We start from the raw sequence: 17,695 nt of genomic DNA, 5'->3' as shown, positions 1-17,695 counted from the left end.
TGTACCTGGACAGACATAGTTTTGTGATGAATAGGGATAGCATGTGTTGTGTGCTGACACGGGGGTAATTGGCCACTGTCCAGTAACAGTAGGATGCTGTGTTGGCCATGATAGATGGCTTCACGCTGCTGCCCTGGGCTGCGGTTTTATTGAGAGGACCTTGAGGGGAAACCTGTGACATCTTTGATGCCAGTAGCATCATTTGAGATCTGTGATATTGCTGAAACTTCAGATTCACTTCAAAAGAGTTAAAAAATGTATTCTGGAATTTTTTTTAATAAAAAATTGTTAGCCAGCCTCAAGTCAGTGTTCCTTTGTTTTTGATTTATTCTGTTCCTGTATTTGTATCTTAGCATAATGTTTTGAAACCAAACCTAAATTAATGTTTTAACTTTTATCCATTTGTGAATATTTGTTGATTTACTAATTTTAACAATATTTGTCATAGAATGATATGGTGAGTATGTAAACACTTAGAGTGAACACTCAAAACACAAACAACATGGATGAGTTACTGCTTTATTGGGTTATCATAGACTTTGAGGAAGTATATAAAACAACCTTAGAACTCCACTTAGATGTGGGAAATTCACAAGTGAAAAATAAATATAATGGTGACATTATGTATCACCAAAACTATACTCAGCAGTCGTAGAGGAAGGCTTCAGATCCTTAAAGTGGAATAAAGATGGTTGAATATGTGTAAATGGAATGTGTTTGAGGCACTTTTGTTTTTCAGATGTTGTACTAATTGACTAAGTGCAGATTTATTTCCACACACTATGGTAGACCTTAATAGAGCAAGTGTGAAAGTACACCTGAAAATTGGTTATTATAATGGTAGCCTAGTGGATAGTTGCTCCATTTAGTTTACGAACAGCCAACTATACCATTTTCAACCTCTTGTTTATTCGAAACAAAGTTTCCAATGTGGCGGACAGCACACACAGATTGCAAGTCTTCTCTATTTTGACTTGTGGTAATGCTATGACCTTAAATGGTAAAGGATTATACATAATGAATCCATTTTTTTTTCACAATTACAGACTCTGAAGCTAGATTTTCATAGGTATTTTTGTGGTTGTTTATCGATTTATGAGGGTTTTTCTCTTTGTTCAATTTCTGGCTTCTTCATTTGTTTTACCTAATCTTTTCCTGATTTTCTGTACCAAGATAAAGAAAGCAGGATGACTGACAGCTATACATAGAAAGGGATGAGGTTGGCAGTTCACTGTTATTCGCATGTCCTATGGCCATGGCACAGTAGAGGATTTAACAGTGTAAAACTTTGCTGCTCACTTTCACTATTCACTGCAACACTTCTTTTGCATATTATGATAAAAGTAAGCATATTATGAAAACAAATAACAACAGTTATGTTACCAGCTGTAATTGTCATCCACATAGTGATATGGCAACAGTGTACAAAACAGGAGATGGAACTAAGCTCATTCTCTGAGTGTTTGTTGGCTATGCTTGCTGCTTTGTAAAAAACTATTTGTCAATCACTGCAATTCCGATATGGGTATAGTTCCGTTCATTCTTTGTTAATGTCAAGTCTTTGCACGCCTTATCCTTCATAGTGCACTGTTCAGTTTATTGTACTGCTTTCTGAAATACTGTATTTACATAGTTAAATTTCTTCATGTCATCCATTTCTTAGATCATCTCACATGTGATCCATTCATCCGCTGATTTCTTTCACTGTTTTCCTGACACTATCTTCTAAAGTTTTCATCATCACTTCCATTATTTTGATAGATTTCTGATATGTTTATTAATAAACAAGAACTCTTAGGTAGTGAGACCAAAACATGGCACTAGTGTCAAATATATCTTGCCCTCCCCATACTGAGTTTTGAGGTACTTGTATAACAGAATGCCACTTTGTGTGTGCTTGTTTTTGTCTTCCCTTCCTAAAGACCTTGATTTTAAAAGACTTTTTATGTTTTTTAGTCTCGTGTGAAGAAAGGCAAATTGAAAAGTTCAGAATCAGAGAAACTGTTGGACCATGATAATCACATTATTGATGAAGAATTTCAGTTAAAAATAGAAGAAAATGCTAGACTTGTATCAATGGTGAGTTTACTGTTTCTAACACTTGTACTGTGATAATGTTGTTGTAAAAGTAGTTGTAATATAGTCTGGCAGTATTGCTGATAGTTTTCATTTAATTAGCATACTAAGAGGGTGCAAAAACATTATCTAGATGAATTTTTTGCTTTTTATTATGTGATCACCATAGTTGCGTATGAAGTATGTATTAGAAAGTGTATAATTTTGTAAGGTACTTATAATTTGTAATACAGATTGTAGGTATTTTTGTAACAACAATGCAGTAAAAGATAGATTGCTACTTACCATAAAGATGACATACTAAGTTGCAGGCAGGCACAATTAAGACATTTACACATAAGCTTTTGGCCACAGCCTTTGTCAGAGAAAGAGAAACACACAAGCATGCCTCACACACGCAAGACCACCAATGCCCACAGCTCAGGCCAGAATGCAACTATCACGTGGGATGGAAGCAGCAGTGTACAGGTGGGGGAAGAGAACAGCAGTGTCTGATGGCATTTGCAGGGACTAGAATGCCAATGGGTGGAGCATCAGGAGGCTGTGGGGCATGAGGTAGGGAAAATGGAATGATCAAGGAGAAGAGCAGGGAAAGGTGAAAGATCACAGGTGCATTGGCAGAGGATGGCAAACAAAGAGGATGGGAGATGAGAATGGAGAGCTGGTGATAGGACAGAGGGGGTGGAAACTGTTGGGTGGAGGGTGTTAGGACAGTATGTTACCACAGGTTGAGGCTGGGATGATTATGGGAGTGGAAAACGTGTTGAAAGGATAACTCCCATCTGCGCAGTTCAGAAAAGCTTGTGGTGAAGGGCAGGATCCAGATAGCTAGGGAAGTGAAGCAGCCATTGAAATCGAGTATGATTATGTTCATCTGCATGTTGTGCCACAGGGTATTTACATTGCTCTTGGCCACAGTTTGGTGGTGGCCATTCATTCTGGCGGGCAGCTGGGAATCTGCTCTCCTTCGCGATCCCTGCAGTGAAAACACTTCTTTGCTGCCAATCCCTCCAACCATACCCAACCTAATTCCAACATTGAACCCTGCCTCTTCCAGTTTATACAACCATTCAACCTTGAACTCCCCCCTCCCACTTAACTACCAACTGATCACCTTCCACAAATTCCTTACCTCCAACAGCCTCACCATCCATCCCTCTATTCCTTCCTCAGAACACCAACCTTTCAGCAGAAGAAAGAGTAGCCGTACGCAACCTCAAAACTAATCATGCCATAATCATCCTATCTATAGACAAATGTTTTGCCACTGTTGTTATAAATTATAGTGACTACAAATTGGAAGGGCTCCACCAGTTATCTGACGCCCATAAACTCTGTCAGATTGATCCCACCCAAAAGTTCAACACAATCTGAAATCCATGCTTAAACCCTTAGGCCATTCCTAGAACTTCTCACTTGTATCCATTTCCCTTCTCACCCCTATGACACCCTGCACACCTACCTTCTACATGCTTCCCAAAATCCACAAAACCAAAAATTTTGGCTGGTTATTGTGCCCCACAGAAAGAATTTTGGCCCTCATTGACCAAAACTTCCAAACAATTGCCTGTAATCTAGCCTCCCATGTCAAAGACACCAACCACTTCCTTCACAAAATCTCCACTGTCAAAGACACCAACCACTTCCTTCACAAACTCTCCACCAACCACACACCTGTACCTTCTGGATCCCCACTCATCACTGCTGATGCCACCTCTGTATACAACAACATCCCTCATGCCCATGGCTTACTGCTATTGAACACTACCTATACCAACATCCTTCAGACTCCAAACTCACTACCTCATTCACGTTACTAACTTTGTCCTAACTCACTACTACTTCTCCTTTGAAGGGAAGGTGTACAGACAAATCTGTGGCACAGCCATGGGCACCCATGTGGCATCCTCCTATGGCAATCTGTTTATGGGCCATCTAGAGGAGACCTTCTTAGCCTCCCAAAATCCCAAATCCCTAGCTTGATTCAGGTTCATTGACTGTATCTTCACGATCTGGATTTGGGGCCAAGACACCCTATCTTCATTTCTTCACAACCACAACACCTTCCCTCCTGTCATCCTTACATGGTCCTTCTCAACTCCTCACATGCCCAATCCTCTCACCATCTCAAGCACCAGTGACAAAGGATTGCTTTCTTCACACCCAGTACCGTCCTGGACTGCAACAACTCAATCACATCCTTCGGCAGGACTTTGATTACCTATTATTATGCCCTGAAATGAGCAGCATCCTACCAAAGATCTTTCCCACCCTTCCTGAAGTGGTGTTCTGTTGCCCATCCATTCTCCTAAACATCCTAGTCCATCCCTGTGCCACTCCCACTCCCAACCCCTTGCTGCTTCTTATTCCAGTCCTGTCACAAGTTTTTCCTACCCCATCAGGGGTCGGGCCACCTGTAAAAAAGCAGCCATGTCATTTACCAGCTCCATTGCAATCATTGCACAGCTTTTTATATTGGTGTGACAACCAACCAGCTGTCCACCAGGATGAATGGCCATTACCAAACTGTGGCCCAGAGAAAAGTAGACCACTTGAGGCACAACATGGAGCTGAACATAATATGTTTGATTTCAGTGGGTGCTTCACTCTCAAAGCTATCTGGATCCTCCCCTCCACCATCAGCATTTCCGAACTGCACAGATGGGAGTTATCCTTATATCCATTCTCTGCTCCTCTAATTATCATGACATCAACCTACAGTAACGTAATGGCCCCACACTCTCCACTCAACAGTTTCCACTGCCTCTGTCCTGTCACATCCTCTCCATTATCATCTCCTATTATATTTGTTTGCCACCCTCTGCCAACTCACCCACCCATCTTTCTCCACTCCTCTCCTTTTTTGCTCTGTTTTCCACACTTCCCTGCTCCCCAATCTTCCAACACTGGGCCTGTTGGTATTCTAGTCCCTGCACACTCTACCTGACAGCACTCCTCACTTCCCCCACTCGTACACTGCTACCCCTTCCCTTTCCCCCCAACCCCTCCCCCCTCCCCCTCCCTCCAATTGCTGCTTTCATTCCATATGATAGTTGTATTTTGGCCTGAGCTGCCGGAGTTGGCACTCATGTCTGTGAGGTGTGCATGCTTGTATAAACGAATGGTGTGTTTCTCTTTTTCTGATGAAGGCTGTGGCTGAAAGCTTATGTGTAATTGTCTTTTAATTGTGCCTGTCTGCAACCTAATGTGTCATCTTTATGGTAAGTATCAATCTGTCTTTTCGTACATTGTTGATATTCCTATCTGGGGTTACCATTGTTAGATATTTTTGTAAGGTATTCTGGCAACGGAGGAGGATATAATAATAAATCACTCTGAGGAACTTTGTTTTCTGTTAGGATAAGCTGAAATCAGTTGTATAACCAAAGTCAACTTTTAGTCAGAAAAATGTTCTCGAGTTTCATGTAAGTTGCAGAGTACAGTATCTATAAAACAATGAGTAGTGTCCTTTACACGTGAATACAACAATAATTTGGGAAATCACTGACTACTGATGTCGACAAGACTAAAAAGGAAGGTAGGAAGCTGTTTCTCCTTAATAGGTATAACAGGAAACAGATTTCAGATTACCTGAGGAGTCAACATCAGAGATTTATATGTGGGGCACAAGATGTTGGGAAGAAAGTTGAGGTATTGTACTGTACACCCTGAACGGGCATGTGCTGAGTGAATCTTTGAGAAATAGGAGTCTCAAAAGTTATAGTGTGACAGCTATGTTAGAAAGCAGAGATAGTGTCACAGCAGATTTAAATGGAGCAAAGCCTGACAGACAAAGAAAAATTGAAGGAAGGTGAAATTAGTGTAAGAAGAGCCAGGCATGAAGCAGTCAGTGAATTAGAAAGTAAACTTGTGTGTACTGATCTGCCAGAAAGTCCTAAAAATATTTGGTCTTACCTTAAAATAGTAAGTGGATCAAAGCCATTCGCTGAGACACTCTTAGACCATAGTGGCATCAAAGCAGAGGATGACAGTGGAAAAACAGAAAGACTAAATTTGTTTTCCCAAAATTGTTTTCCTTAGGAATGTGCTGAAGTTCCTGCTTTCAGTCATCATATGAACACTAAAATGCCAGACAACTAAATAAGTAAATATAGGATTGAAAATCAGTTAAAATTGCCCGAAAGAGGAAAGAAAAGGGATGTGATGAAATATCTGTAAGATTCTACATAAAGTATGCCAAAGCATTTTCTCCTCTTCACAGTTTATCTTAGGTCGCTGAAAGAACGAAGCATCCAAAGTGATTGGAAAAATGCACAGGCTATTCCCATTTTGTAGAAAGGTTGTTGAACAGATCCACAGAATTATAGAAAGACATCATTTTTTTTGTCTTGAAGTCTCAATAAATACTCTGCAAACTAACAATCATGTGATACTTGGCTTGCTTTGTTTCCCCACGAGACCCAGAAGGCAATAGATACTGGCATACAAGTTAATAGCATGTTCCTTGACTTCTGGAAGGCATTTGATAAGTTTCGCACTGCCTCTTCTCAATGAACAAAATAAAAGTGTATGGAATATCAGACCTGTTTTCTGAATGTATTGGAGGGTTCATAGCAGATAGTACACAGAATCTCATTCCTAATAAAGAGAAATATTCGGATGTAAAAGTAACTTCACAGGATACCTCAAGGGGCTGTTACAGAACCATTACAGTTCATAGTATATTTAAATGATGTAACAGATAATGTCAGAAGTACCATGAGACTGTTTGCAGATGGTGCTGGTGTATGTGGGGGAATTGCAATGCTAGAAAAGTGTAGTGAAATGCAGAAAGACCTACAAAGTATTTCACATTCATTAAATCTCTTGGAGTATGTGTACAGGGATGTTTAAACCGGAAAAGCCACTTTTGTTGGGAAAGACTGATCTCAAGGGTGAGATTGAAAGATCACTCAATAAGTGAATTCCATCCATGAAAGATGTATGGCTAAGAAGTCTTTTGTGTCAGAGTTCTTGGATAAAAAGATTTCAGTGAACTCAGTGTGTCAGATTCGGTTAAAGTCCCAAGCTTTCAGGGTCTACCTTCATCACCGACACCAGGGGCTATGTCTGACTGTTGAGAGACTGGCAAGGTTCCCACTTTTATGCCCAAAGGACAGCATCTGGTTGGCTAGATTACGTCATGGCAACATCACAGAAATGGCGTGTTCTTGTTTGGCATCCTGTACATTCATAGACTGTTTGTGCATTCTATCCAATGTCACTTGCAGTACCGTCTCTCACACTGGGTAGTAAATTATGAGAAACTTTCTTCTGTGCTCTTTCTTTGTAAAGTGCACAGTTCCACGCATTGCCATGTGCATAACCGTTGTCTCTATTGAAGTTTTAATCACAGAGGAAAATTTTTGTTGCCACTGTAATCAGATTTCCAATAATTGACCTTATGAACATCGTGCACTCAAACATAAGATTTGTGACGGGGATGGAGGAGGATAGAAATCTGTCTTTCTTAGATGTGTTGACGGAATGGCAAGCAGATGGATGACTTGGCCATTCTGTGTATTGGAAACTAACATACACAGGCCTCTTTCTCAATGGGCATAGCTTTCATTGTTCAGGTCAGAAGAGAGCTATGCTGAACTCTGTATTTCATACAGCCAGGACTATTCTGGACAAGGAACACCTTGGCTTAGAGATGGGTCATGTCACAATGGAACTCAGAAGAAACAGGTATGCAGTCTGCAATAATAAGTCAATGTTTTTAGAAAACCCTAGATGCGATGCCACTCAACAAAGATAGGAAGACCATTCTGTGGTGCAACAACTTGTAAGATAGGTGTAATTGTGAACAGTGGAGGAGTCAGACCAGTGTTTCACCCACCCAGGAAAATTAAGGAAATTGTAGCGGTTCCACCTACTTTTTATTTCTTTGTTTGTTGTACTGCGTTTCTACTCTGGCTGAAAATTGGGGTTTGTAATTTGGACACTGACTATGGTAAATAATGTAGCCAACAGATGCACAGTTGCATTTCACAATACTTTAATTTCACTTTTCACAACCCCCTAATAATACACAGTTATATTGCCAGTGCGCTATTGCTATAACTTTCAATAAGTCTCATCAGTAGTTAGCGGATGAACCTCCACATACTGCTACAATAGTTTACTGTTGAACATCTATGAGCAGTTAAAGCCTAACCGAAAAGGTCTCCGTTCTTGAAGAATAATCATGTGCGTGTGGAGCAGACATTGTCAGTGTTTTAACACATGGCCTAATTGCGTAACACTTATTCCACAGTTAATTTGAAGAATTGTTGTCATTCTAACAAACACAGGTTCCTCGTCTGAAACTCGGCCGTGGACTGACTGTCTCGTGACCAAAATTCGGAGCCCTTATAAATCATCGCAATAATAGGTGCTGAAACTACAAATTGTTTGAAGTTTAACCTTCTGTCGGGCGCGGCTGTTCAAATTGATACACCTCAAAGTTTACTGTAAATTATTTGTCAATGAGTGGCAGCACTGATGCCTACTCGCTAGTAGCTAGCCTTTTCCGAACGCTTGTCATTGTTGTGTGCTTCATTGTTGATACGACTGCTCTGCTGTCGATATATGTGCTGATTGATCAGTTTGATACACTGTGCCAGTTCGTGTTGCATTTCAACAATTCATTTCTTTGGTTATCAACATAACTTAGTAAGTAGTACAATGTTAATATACAATGTGTAATGCACTGATTTTCTTTTTGGACCGTTTAATCGTCGGTTAAGAATGTTTGAGTATCAGGTGTCAAATTGACACACTGCGCCTGACTGCGTTATTTTATAGGAATTTTATCATTTTAGGTGTGAGACACTTGATCATGGCAGGCTACAGTAAGATGTACAACCTCCTTGACCCAAATCATGTTGCAGAAATACAAAAAATGTTGTTCGATGAGGATAATGATGAAGTTCAAGAGGATTTTGAAGATGAAGTAGACACAGATTGTGATGACGCAGTTGAAGTTCGGCAGGAAGATTCAGAAACAGAGGAAAACGACAATGAAAACGACGAGGAAGTACTTGAAGAAAGCCTGCATTATACTGGAAGGGACAAAGAGACAAAATGGAATAAAGTTCCACCATCGCAGAGAGTATGTTTCAGGGCCCACAATATTATTCGAATGTTACCTGGTCCTATAGGTGCGGTGAAAGCATTGAGAACGCCTTTGGAATGTTGGAATTGCCTCATAGATGACGACATTTTGTCGATTATAGTTCTGTATACCAATCAGTATATTGAGAGCACCAAAGCTTCTTTTCAGCGAGAGAGAGACGTAAAACCTATAGATATTATTGAATTAAAAACTTTCATTGGTCTTCTGTTTTTGGCTGGTGTTAACAAAAGTAACAGACAAAGCTTAGAAGATCTGTGGGGAAGTGATGGGGATGGAATTGAAAAATTTCGTCTTGTTATGAACATAAAATGTTTCAAATTCATCATGTGGTGCCTTAGATTTGACAATCGTGTGACTCGCGATGAAAGGAGAAAATTAGACAAGATAACAGCGATTCAGGAAATATTTTCTGTGTTTGTACAGAATTGCCAGAAATCCTACACCCTCGGAGAAAATGTTACAGTAGATGAGAAACTTGAAGGATTCCGTGGAAGGTGCAGTTTTCGCCAATACATACCTAGCAAACCAAACAAATATGGAATTAAGATATATGCTCTTGTGGATTCCCAAGTATTTTATCTCTACAATCTGGAAATATACGCTGGGCTGCAGCCAGAAGGATTGTACCACGTTAGCAATAAACCTTCAGATGTTGTTCTGCAACTATGTGAACCAATTTATCAGTCAGGTCGAAATGTGACAGCAGACAATTGGTTTACTAGTATTGGTTTGATAGAAGAGCTAAGAAGAAAAAAAATCTTTCTTTTGTTGGGACGATGAAGAAAAACAAGCATGAGATTCCTCTGGAGTTTGCTACCAGTAAAGGCAGGGCTGGCTGTCCATGGTTCACTTTTTGGCTTCAAGAAAGGCTGTACTCTAGTTTCCTACGTTCCTAAAAAGGGGAAGTGTGTTATCTTGGCATCAAGTTTGCATGAAGATAATTTGGTAGATGCTGACACTGGAGATAAACAGAAGCCATCTATTGTAACATTTTACAATAGCATCAAAGGTGGAGTCGACACTACAGATAAGTTGACAGCTTCATACAATGTAGTAAGAAATGTGTGCCGTTGGCCCGTGGTCATATTTTTGCGATGATCAATATGAGTGGAATCAATTCACAAGTAATTTACTATGGCAACAACAAGAATTTTATCCGAAGAAAAGGATTCCAGAAGTAACTCTCACATGCCTTGGTTCTACCTCACTTGGTTCGTAGATGCTTGGACACCTCAGGAATTCACAGAGATCTTCAACTGCGGCTACAACAATATAGGCCGACATGTGAAGAAGAAGCAGAAGACACAAGCAGAAACGAAGAACAAAGGACTGGGGACTGGGATCAAGAGGAAAAGGTGTAATACCTGCGCAGAAAAAAAAAGACTGACAAAATATTGTTGCAAAATGTGTCAGAAGCCTATCTGTTTGATACACATTGAACCTTTTTGCTCTGAATGCGGAAAAATTCCGCATTTGTTACCACAGTCAAAAAGGTGACGATGAAACAAATGAATGAGTTGTAATATCATTGTTGTTCTGCTCCAGTGTCATAATAGCCTTTCTGTAAAGATAATTGTCATTTGTAATGTGTTTTATTAGTGAAATATAATAAAGAAGCAAATGAAAAAGCGACATTTTTATCATTTGTTACTAAAGCCCAACATTGACGATAAGAAATCTGAATGATGAATGTTTCTACTGCAGTTGTGCTCGTATGTCATCTTTGTCTTTCTTTAAATATATTTGGCACTTATAATATGTTTTGTGAACAGAATTTAATAAATGATCACGTGAATACCGTATTTACTCGAATCTAAGCCGCACTTTTTTCCGGTTTTTGTAATCCAAAAAACCGCCTGCGGCTTAGAATCGAGTGCAAAGCAAGCGGGAGTTCTGAAAAATGTTGGTGGGTGCCGCCACAACTAACTTCTGCCGTCGAATATATGTAGCGCGACACAGGCATGCTTTGTAGGCACAAAGATAAATACTGGTACCAAAATCTCTGCGTCAGTAAATAAATTAAAAAAAAAAGTGGAAGACGAGCCTTTTTCCTCCGCTCAGAGTTTCGACCACTGCGTTTTGGTACATTATCCAACGAAGTAAATACAAATTCTGTATTGTTGATCTTAGAATGTAGCAGCATTTCAATGTACTACGAAAATCCGACTGGCAAGACTGTTTGGGATGTTTGTCAATATGGCCAACTCTACGTTCTGAATTTTTTCCTACCTGTGAGAAGAGATGGTTGCTAATAGGAGCTTTTATGAATTGTGAATCACATGTAGTATTCTCTTCGCCATAAGATTAATACGAATATAAACATTTTGCCATGTATTGTTTCGTGTTTACTACTATCTCATTTAAATCCTTTCTGCCTAATAAACTACGAAACTAGAGTGAGCCAACAGCAAACGCGGAAGAATATACCCTGTCTGCCTAATAAACTACGAAACTAGAGTGAGACAACAGCAAACGCGGAAGAATATACATATCATGTCATGTTTATATTCGTATTATTCTTATGCCTGATAGTGATACAGTCAGAAATGAAGCACGGCAATTGACTAGATTTTTAAATCTAAGACGACTAATTTCTGTGCAGAATGTAATGAACTACAGAGGCGCCTGCAAAGATTTTCAAACGGAGAAAAATTTTCGCTAAAATTTCGTTCAGAACATCGTCTATCATACGCAGTCTATTATTTGGTTCTTGTTGATCATTATCAAAGAAAGAAGTAGTGTAAGTAACAACAAATGTTTCGCTAATGAGACGACTCCTCTCTATTTTTTTATTTGTAAGCGGTGGTAGCGCGCACAAGCAAGCCACGCCGCGAGCGGCGACAGGCCGTAAACACGCACTATCAGAATGCGACAAACAATGCATGACACAGTACAGTAATGCATTTTCAGCTTAGAGTGACGTAAACACCTATAACAAAGAGAACGGACTTATCAGATCAAAGAAAAATAAGCAATCAATTCAAACCAGACGAAGCACGTGAAAAAGGAAGGATATCCGTATAAATACGGACGGAGCGCGTGACGCGTAGCAATGGCTACCTGGTAAACCGTAACTGCTAAGCTTACGACTCGAACCAAACTACTGCAGCTGTATCGTCATTCATTCGACCTAAATTGTGCCTCATATTACAACTAGGCGAACTTTGTTTCGATTTGGAGGTGCGACCTAAAACTTTTCTCTCCCCTTGATTTTCGAGTCTCAAATTTCAGGTGCGGCTTAGATTAGGGAAAATTTTTTTTCCTTGATTTCGAGTCTCATTTTTCAGGTGCGGCTTAGATTCGAGTAAATACGGTAAATGGTGTGATCTATTTGATACACCGTGCCCGATCTCGCTGCGACAAACATCGCGCCCGACAGAAGGTTAATTTACATCGAAAAATTCTGTCTTTTTAACAGTTTCTTCTACTACAAGGGCTGAATTATTTGTTTAAATAATGAAATTAACATATATAGGGTGCACAAATATAATCAATGGACGTAGAAGGTGCCTCCTCAGTACGTGCCATTTCCTTGATGTCACCACTACATAAACCAGTCAATCAGATGTTGTCCGTTGGGTATAAAAATGGGAGGCTTGCAAGTTTCACGACAATCCCACAGATCCCCCAGGGGGTGGGGAAGTGGGGGGGGGGGGGGGGGGATGGCGGAGGAGGTAGCCATCAAAAGCTTGAGATTTTATCCAAAAATGAAACTGCAAATTTTCTGAGAACTTTTTATCCCATGAAGGATCTAGCTGACAAAATCTTCGTTCAATCATTACTGAAGTATTTCATATTAATTTGGGATCCTTACCAGATAGTATCAACAGAGGAAGTAGAGAAGATCCAAAGAAGAAAACAGTGTGTTTAGTTATGGATTCATTTAGTAAGTGTGAAGGTGTCATGGATACTCAGCCAGCACCAATGCAGATGCTAAACAGGAAGCTGGCACAGAAATGTCAAAGAGTGTAATCCAGTCAACACTGTCAAAAGATTTGTGTAAATCTACAAATAAATCTCTTATTACTAAAAGGAGATAATTACTTAAAAACTGAAAATTGAGTTTTGTCAGTTTCAGTTTAATGAGGCAGAGGTGCATCAATTGGAAATAAAATGGGATGCCATCATTTCTTTGCCATTTGTAAAGAGCATATTGGAATGTGCATTTTGATGGTAGGTAACGAAAACCTCATAACTTCATTTTGCTAAATTTTACAGGAGAAGCAAAAAAATTTCTTAAAAAAATATATAAAGTGATGCAGATAAAGTTGCTACGTTTGTAACCATTAGTAGAAGCCTACATATTGACAAATTAGAGAAATCCATGCACTTCCAAATCTGTTTTTGGTATAGTAGTTATAAATTAATGGAGTGACGGGTTTTCGCAGACAGATGCAGTTAAGAGGTTTTCATTGCCTGCAATCGATTTGCTTCTAATAGGGGACAACTCCAGGAGTTTTCATGTTTGAGAAATAAGAATGGGGCAGGCCTGGAATCGTGCTGAACCAGCTGGTAGTTTTGTTTTTAACTTTGACTTACTATTCCACAGATAATATTAAAATGAACAGCCCAGAGTTTTAAGTCAAGAAAACAAAAAAACTAAACTTGATTTCCTTTTAGTATGCTGTGCTGTTGTATTTTCCTATATTTTGTATACCAGAAGGGCTTTCATTGATCTATAATAATGAATGACTGTCCATATAAAAAGCCCAGCCCAGAGTTTTAAGTCAAGAAAACAAAAAAACTAAACTTGATTTCCTTTTAGTATGCTGTGCTGTTGTATTTTCCTATATTTTGTATACCAGAAGGGCTTTCATTGATCTATAATAATGAATGACTGTCCATATAAAAAGAACTTCTAAGCTTTACAATGCAATGAAAAAAGTGGTTAAAATTTGCAAAGAGCGTGATGACTGATTGACTTTGCCATTTGGTTATACGCAGAACCTCCCGCTTCCACATTTGCCAGTGCAAGGTCATTTTTTCTCAGGCAGCAGTGGGTTTTAATTTTGAGATACACAGCAACAAACAGATGAAGTTAAGTCTTATTGTCATCCTGAGGGCCAAAATATGAATGGTTCTAATGAAATGTGCACCTTTCCATTCCATTACATTGAGAGCTTCATAAAAAGAAAAGAGAGAGAACTTCACTTGTTCAGTGGTGCATGTGAAGACCAAAATCACTTTCATAGTTATGTATTCTTTTCAGCACACAGTGGCAGATCTGACAAAGCTACCACTATTTTCCCATTAGGAGGCACTCTTATCTATTGTATGACTGTGACTTTGGTTTGTGAAAAAGTTGTGTGAGACTGTCTGTTCTGCATCAGTGTATGCCACTTATTGTCAGATTCAGCCACCTTTGTCACTTTAAAGTTTATGCAACAAAAGCAAGCAAAATAGTGGATTTTAAAACATGGTGGATTCCTTTATACAAGAAGTCTGTCATATGAGCTGAAGTACTGGGAGAAGGTACTAGAAAACAGAACCAAGTATCATTTGCTCCCCAGCAGTTCCTGTACTGTGAGTACGGTTCAGAAAATAAAGGGCAAGTTGCTGAGCCTTATATTGGAGGACTTGAAGTCCATATGTTTAAACTAGTGAAAGCCAAGTCATACTAGGCTTCCTTAAGCAGAAGCAGATGATGGGAAAGTTATCATAAACAACAAAAAGAAAAATAATATTGAGAATTACTAAAGTATATTACAGATCCACAATGTCAAGTCTTCTCTAATCCACTGGAAATATGGCCTACCACAGAAATGGATGAAGTTGACTGAAAAGCAGCAGGAGACAACCATCTTTCGTAACATGCTATGTATTCATATGTATACAAGCTTGGGGAAGTTTTCTGAACACTTGGGAGATATAAAGATAATATTAAACATATTAAGTGGTTTATGTTTAGGAGCATTGAGAAACAGTTAAGTTATTTGGTTATCATTTAAATGTACTTCGTAACATGATGATGTACAGTAATACTATACTCAGGGCAGACACATTTTTTTTGTATTGCATTTATTGCAGTTGAAATACAGTCATTCATTAATATATGTTCTTTCTTTCATGTGATTTAAATAAGTGCCTTAGGGTGATTTCATCTCAAATCATACAGGTCAGGAGTGAATGTGTCACATCACTATTTCAAAGTTTGCCGAAAAAATATGTTGAAGTTCCATGTGATTTCTCAGCAAAACTACAATATTTTGATTTTCTGATGATATATTAAAATGCTACAGACCTCTCTAAATTAGAGTATTTGTGAAAATGTTGTAACGAAAGGGAAAACTGAAAAATTGTAATAAAGAAACAGATTTGAATTTATTTCCAATAAATACTTTGTCCCCATTGAGACATGATTGATACATACACACTTCTGAGGAGCTTTATCATTTTTTAAATAAACTGTGTAAATTTGTAACTTTTTGTGAAATTCAAAATTGTTTTGAAAATATGAATTGTCACAGGATGTTAATTGTCTTAAGACATGATAGTGGAAAGACTGCTGTCAGCTATGACTTTAATGCATGAAATTCTTAAACTGTCAAAATATTTGCACATAGAGATGAAAGAATCTGAAATTTTTTGGTTGTTTAGAAATTATTTTCTCCAGTACCCGATTGTAAATGTTCCCAAAATTTCATGGTACATTAGTAGGTCATTGTACTTAAGGAATGTGCAATCAGAGTGGGCGGTACTTGTCTGTACAAAATGTGAGAAATTTTCTAGGTGGACTTAACTTTACTCTCAAGGTCAAAAAATCATGGACACTTAAATACGGGTATTTAAATTGATTGCTGATTTTAGCTAAATGCATTCCAAACTGATATTTGTGAATCAAAATAATTACAATATTATAAGTGAGTGGGAAAACAATTTATGATTTTGCTCAAAAGCATTTTATAACAAAAATGAGATTTAGAATATTTATACCCATTTTTCTTTTTATGATGATATTCACAAATTATTATTGCGTTCTGTCATGATTTTACTTCTTCATGGCTTTCCAGGAATTAAAATTGTCTATAATGTAACAATCAACACAGCACTGTTGAAAAGAATTAATTTGTTTTTCATCTGCTCCTAATTTAATTTGTATAGTTGAGCTGAATTTGCACACAGACAAGGATGATGCAAGAAGAGCAGTACATGGGAAATGGAAACTGCACACTGATCTTTTAATGATGGCCATTTGAAAGCATTAGTAGTACCGTGAAGTGTCGTAAAGGAGGCGATTATATCTTGCAACTCATGCGATACAATTATTATCTGCCCCACTCACCACTGATTGTCATACACACAAGAAATGAAGTGGCTCACTACAAAGTCTTCTAATGTGTACTGTGGTGTCTGCATTTCATACACAGTAACAGGCTGCATTTCGTGGGGAACCGTTCTTGCATTGTATTTGTCACTCTGGGATGCAACCCAGTAGTGATTTAATTGAATTCCTGCTACAGGTTTCGTAGCAGACCACTCTTCTCTCTTTTTTAAATGAAATTCCCTTAATGGACTTTTATTTAGAATTAATTGTTTCATGTTTGTTACTAACGTTGATATCTCTAATAGCGTCAACAGTTTTGTGCTGGAGATTAAATCTTGTTGCAAGATGTTTAGAGAGACCTCATCACATGCATTTTTTCCTTGACCTGTTGCTGAAAATATCAATTTTTTGCCTTAATTCCTGTACTATAATGTTGACCAACCTCATAAAGCTGAAAGTAGTTTTTAAAATGAGATGCTGCATCATCAGTCTCATAAACATGTTTAGGAAAGGCATGGGCTCTAGATGCTATGTCATCAATTATCATGCTGACAGCGTAGCATGCATGTGCACCGTCATGAATGAGATCATCTCTGCCAATAGCAAAACAGTGTGATGTTCCGAGGAAGTGAATATTGATTCCTGTAATGTGTGCCAATGCTAACTTTGAATTTTGTTCTGCAAAGCAACAGATCTGTTCTCAGCAAAGTCAGAATGAAGAACTAATGTATCAGTTTTCTGGGATGTGGCTTATTTTACTTCTTCTGTGACCTATCTCTGACTCATTTGGATATGATGACGAGCTATTCCTTTTGTAATCAATGTCTAACCTCTATAAGAAACTTCTCTGGCTCTACTGTCTTCTCCACCAACTCTCCTCCCTCCTGTAATGCGTATGTTATGTCACTGTCAATGTCCTGAAGGTGTAATGCTTCAGCAGCCATCACTTCAGCACCAGAACACATTGCACACTCCTGCAACCAACATTTATCTTGCATCTCTTGAGATATACACAAAAGCACCAGGTCCACATTTGTGTACTTCTTTACTGTGACTCTGCTTATGGTGAAACAAACAAGTTTCAAATTAGTGCAGTAAATACAAGTGCATACTCCCTTCACTGGCTGGCATTTTACCCATTTTTGTCATAAGGAGTAGGATTTTGTGATACCAGATTTTAAAGTCAGGTTCTCCTTTTTCATTAGGAGATATGCTTCTCTTGCTGATCTTGTCAT

General features: G+C 38.6%; 1 protein-coding gene across 1 annotated transcript in view; it reads left to right on the top strand.

Moving 5' to 3' along the window:
- Positions 1 to 17,695, top strand: part of LOC124805437 (protein phosphatase 1 regulatory subunit 21) — a 218,962-nt gene that overhangs the window by 44,505 nt on the left and 156,762 nt on the right. The window contains exon 3 of the mRNA XM_047266002.1: positions 1,957 to 2,079. Coding sequence (XP_047121958.1) covers positions 1,957 to 2,079 — 123 coding nt within the window. The remainder of the gene's footprint in view (positions 1 to 1,956; positions 2,080 to 17,695) is intronic.

This window comes from Schistocerca piceifrons, chromosome 1, assembly GCF_021461385.2.
Source record: "Schistocerca piceifrons isolate TAMUIC-IGC-003096 chromosome 1, iqSchPice1.1, whole genome shotgun sequence".
Classification (NCBI taxonomy): domain Eukaryota; kingdom Metazoa; phylum Arthropoda; class Insecta; order Orthoptera; family Acrididae; genus Schistocerca; species Schistocerca piceifrons.
The sequence above is the reverse complement of the archived record's forward strand: the minus strand, read 5'-3'. Positions and strand labels throughout refer to the sequence as shown.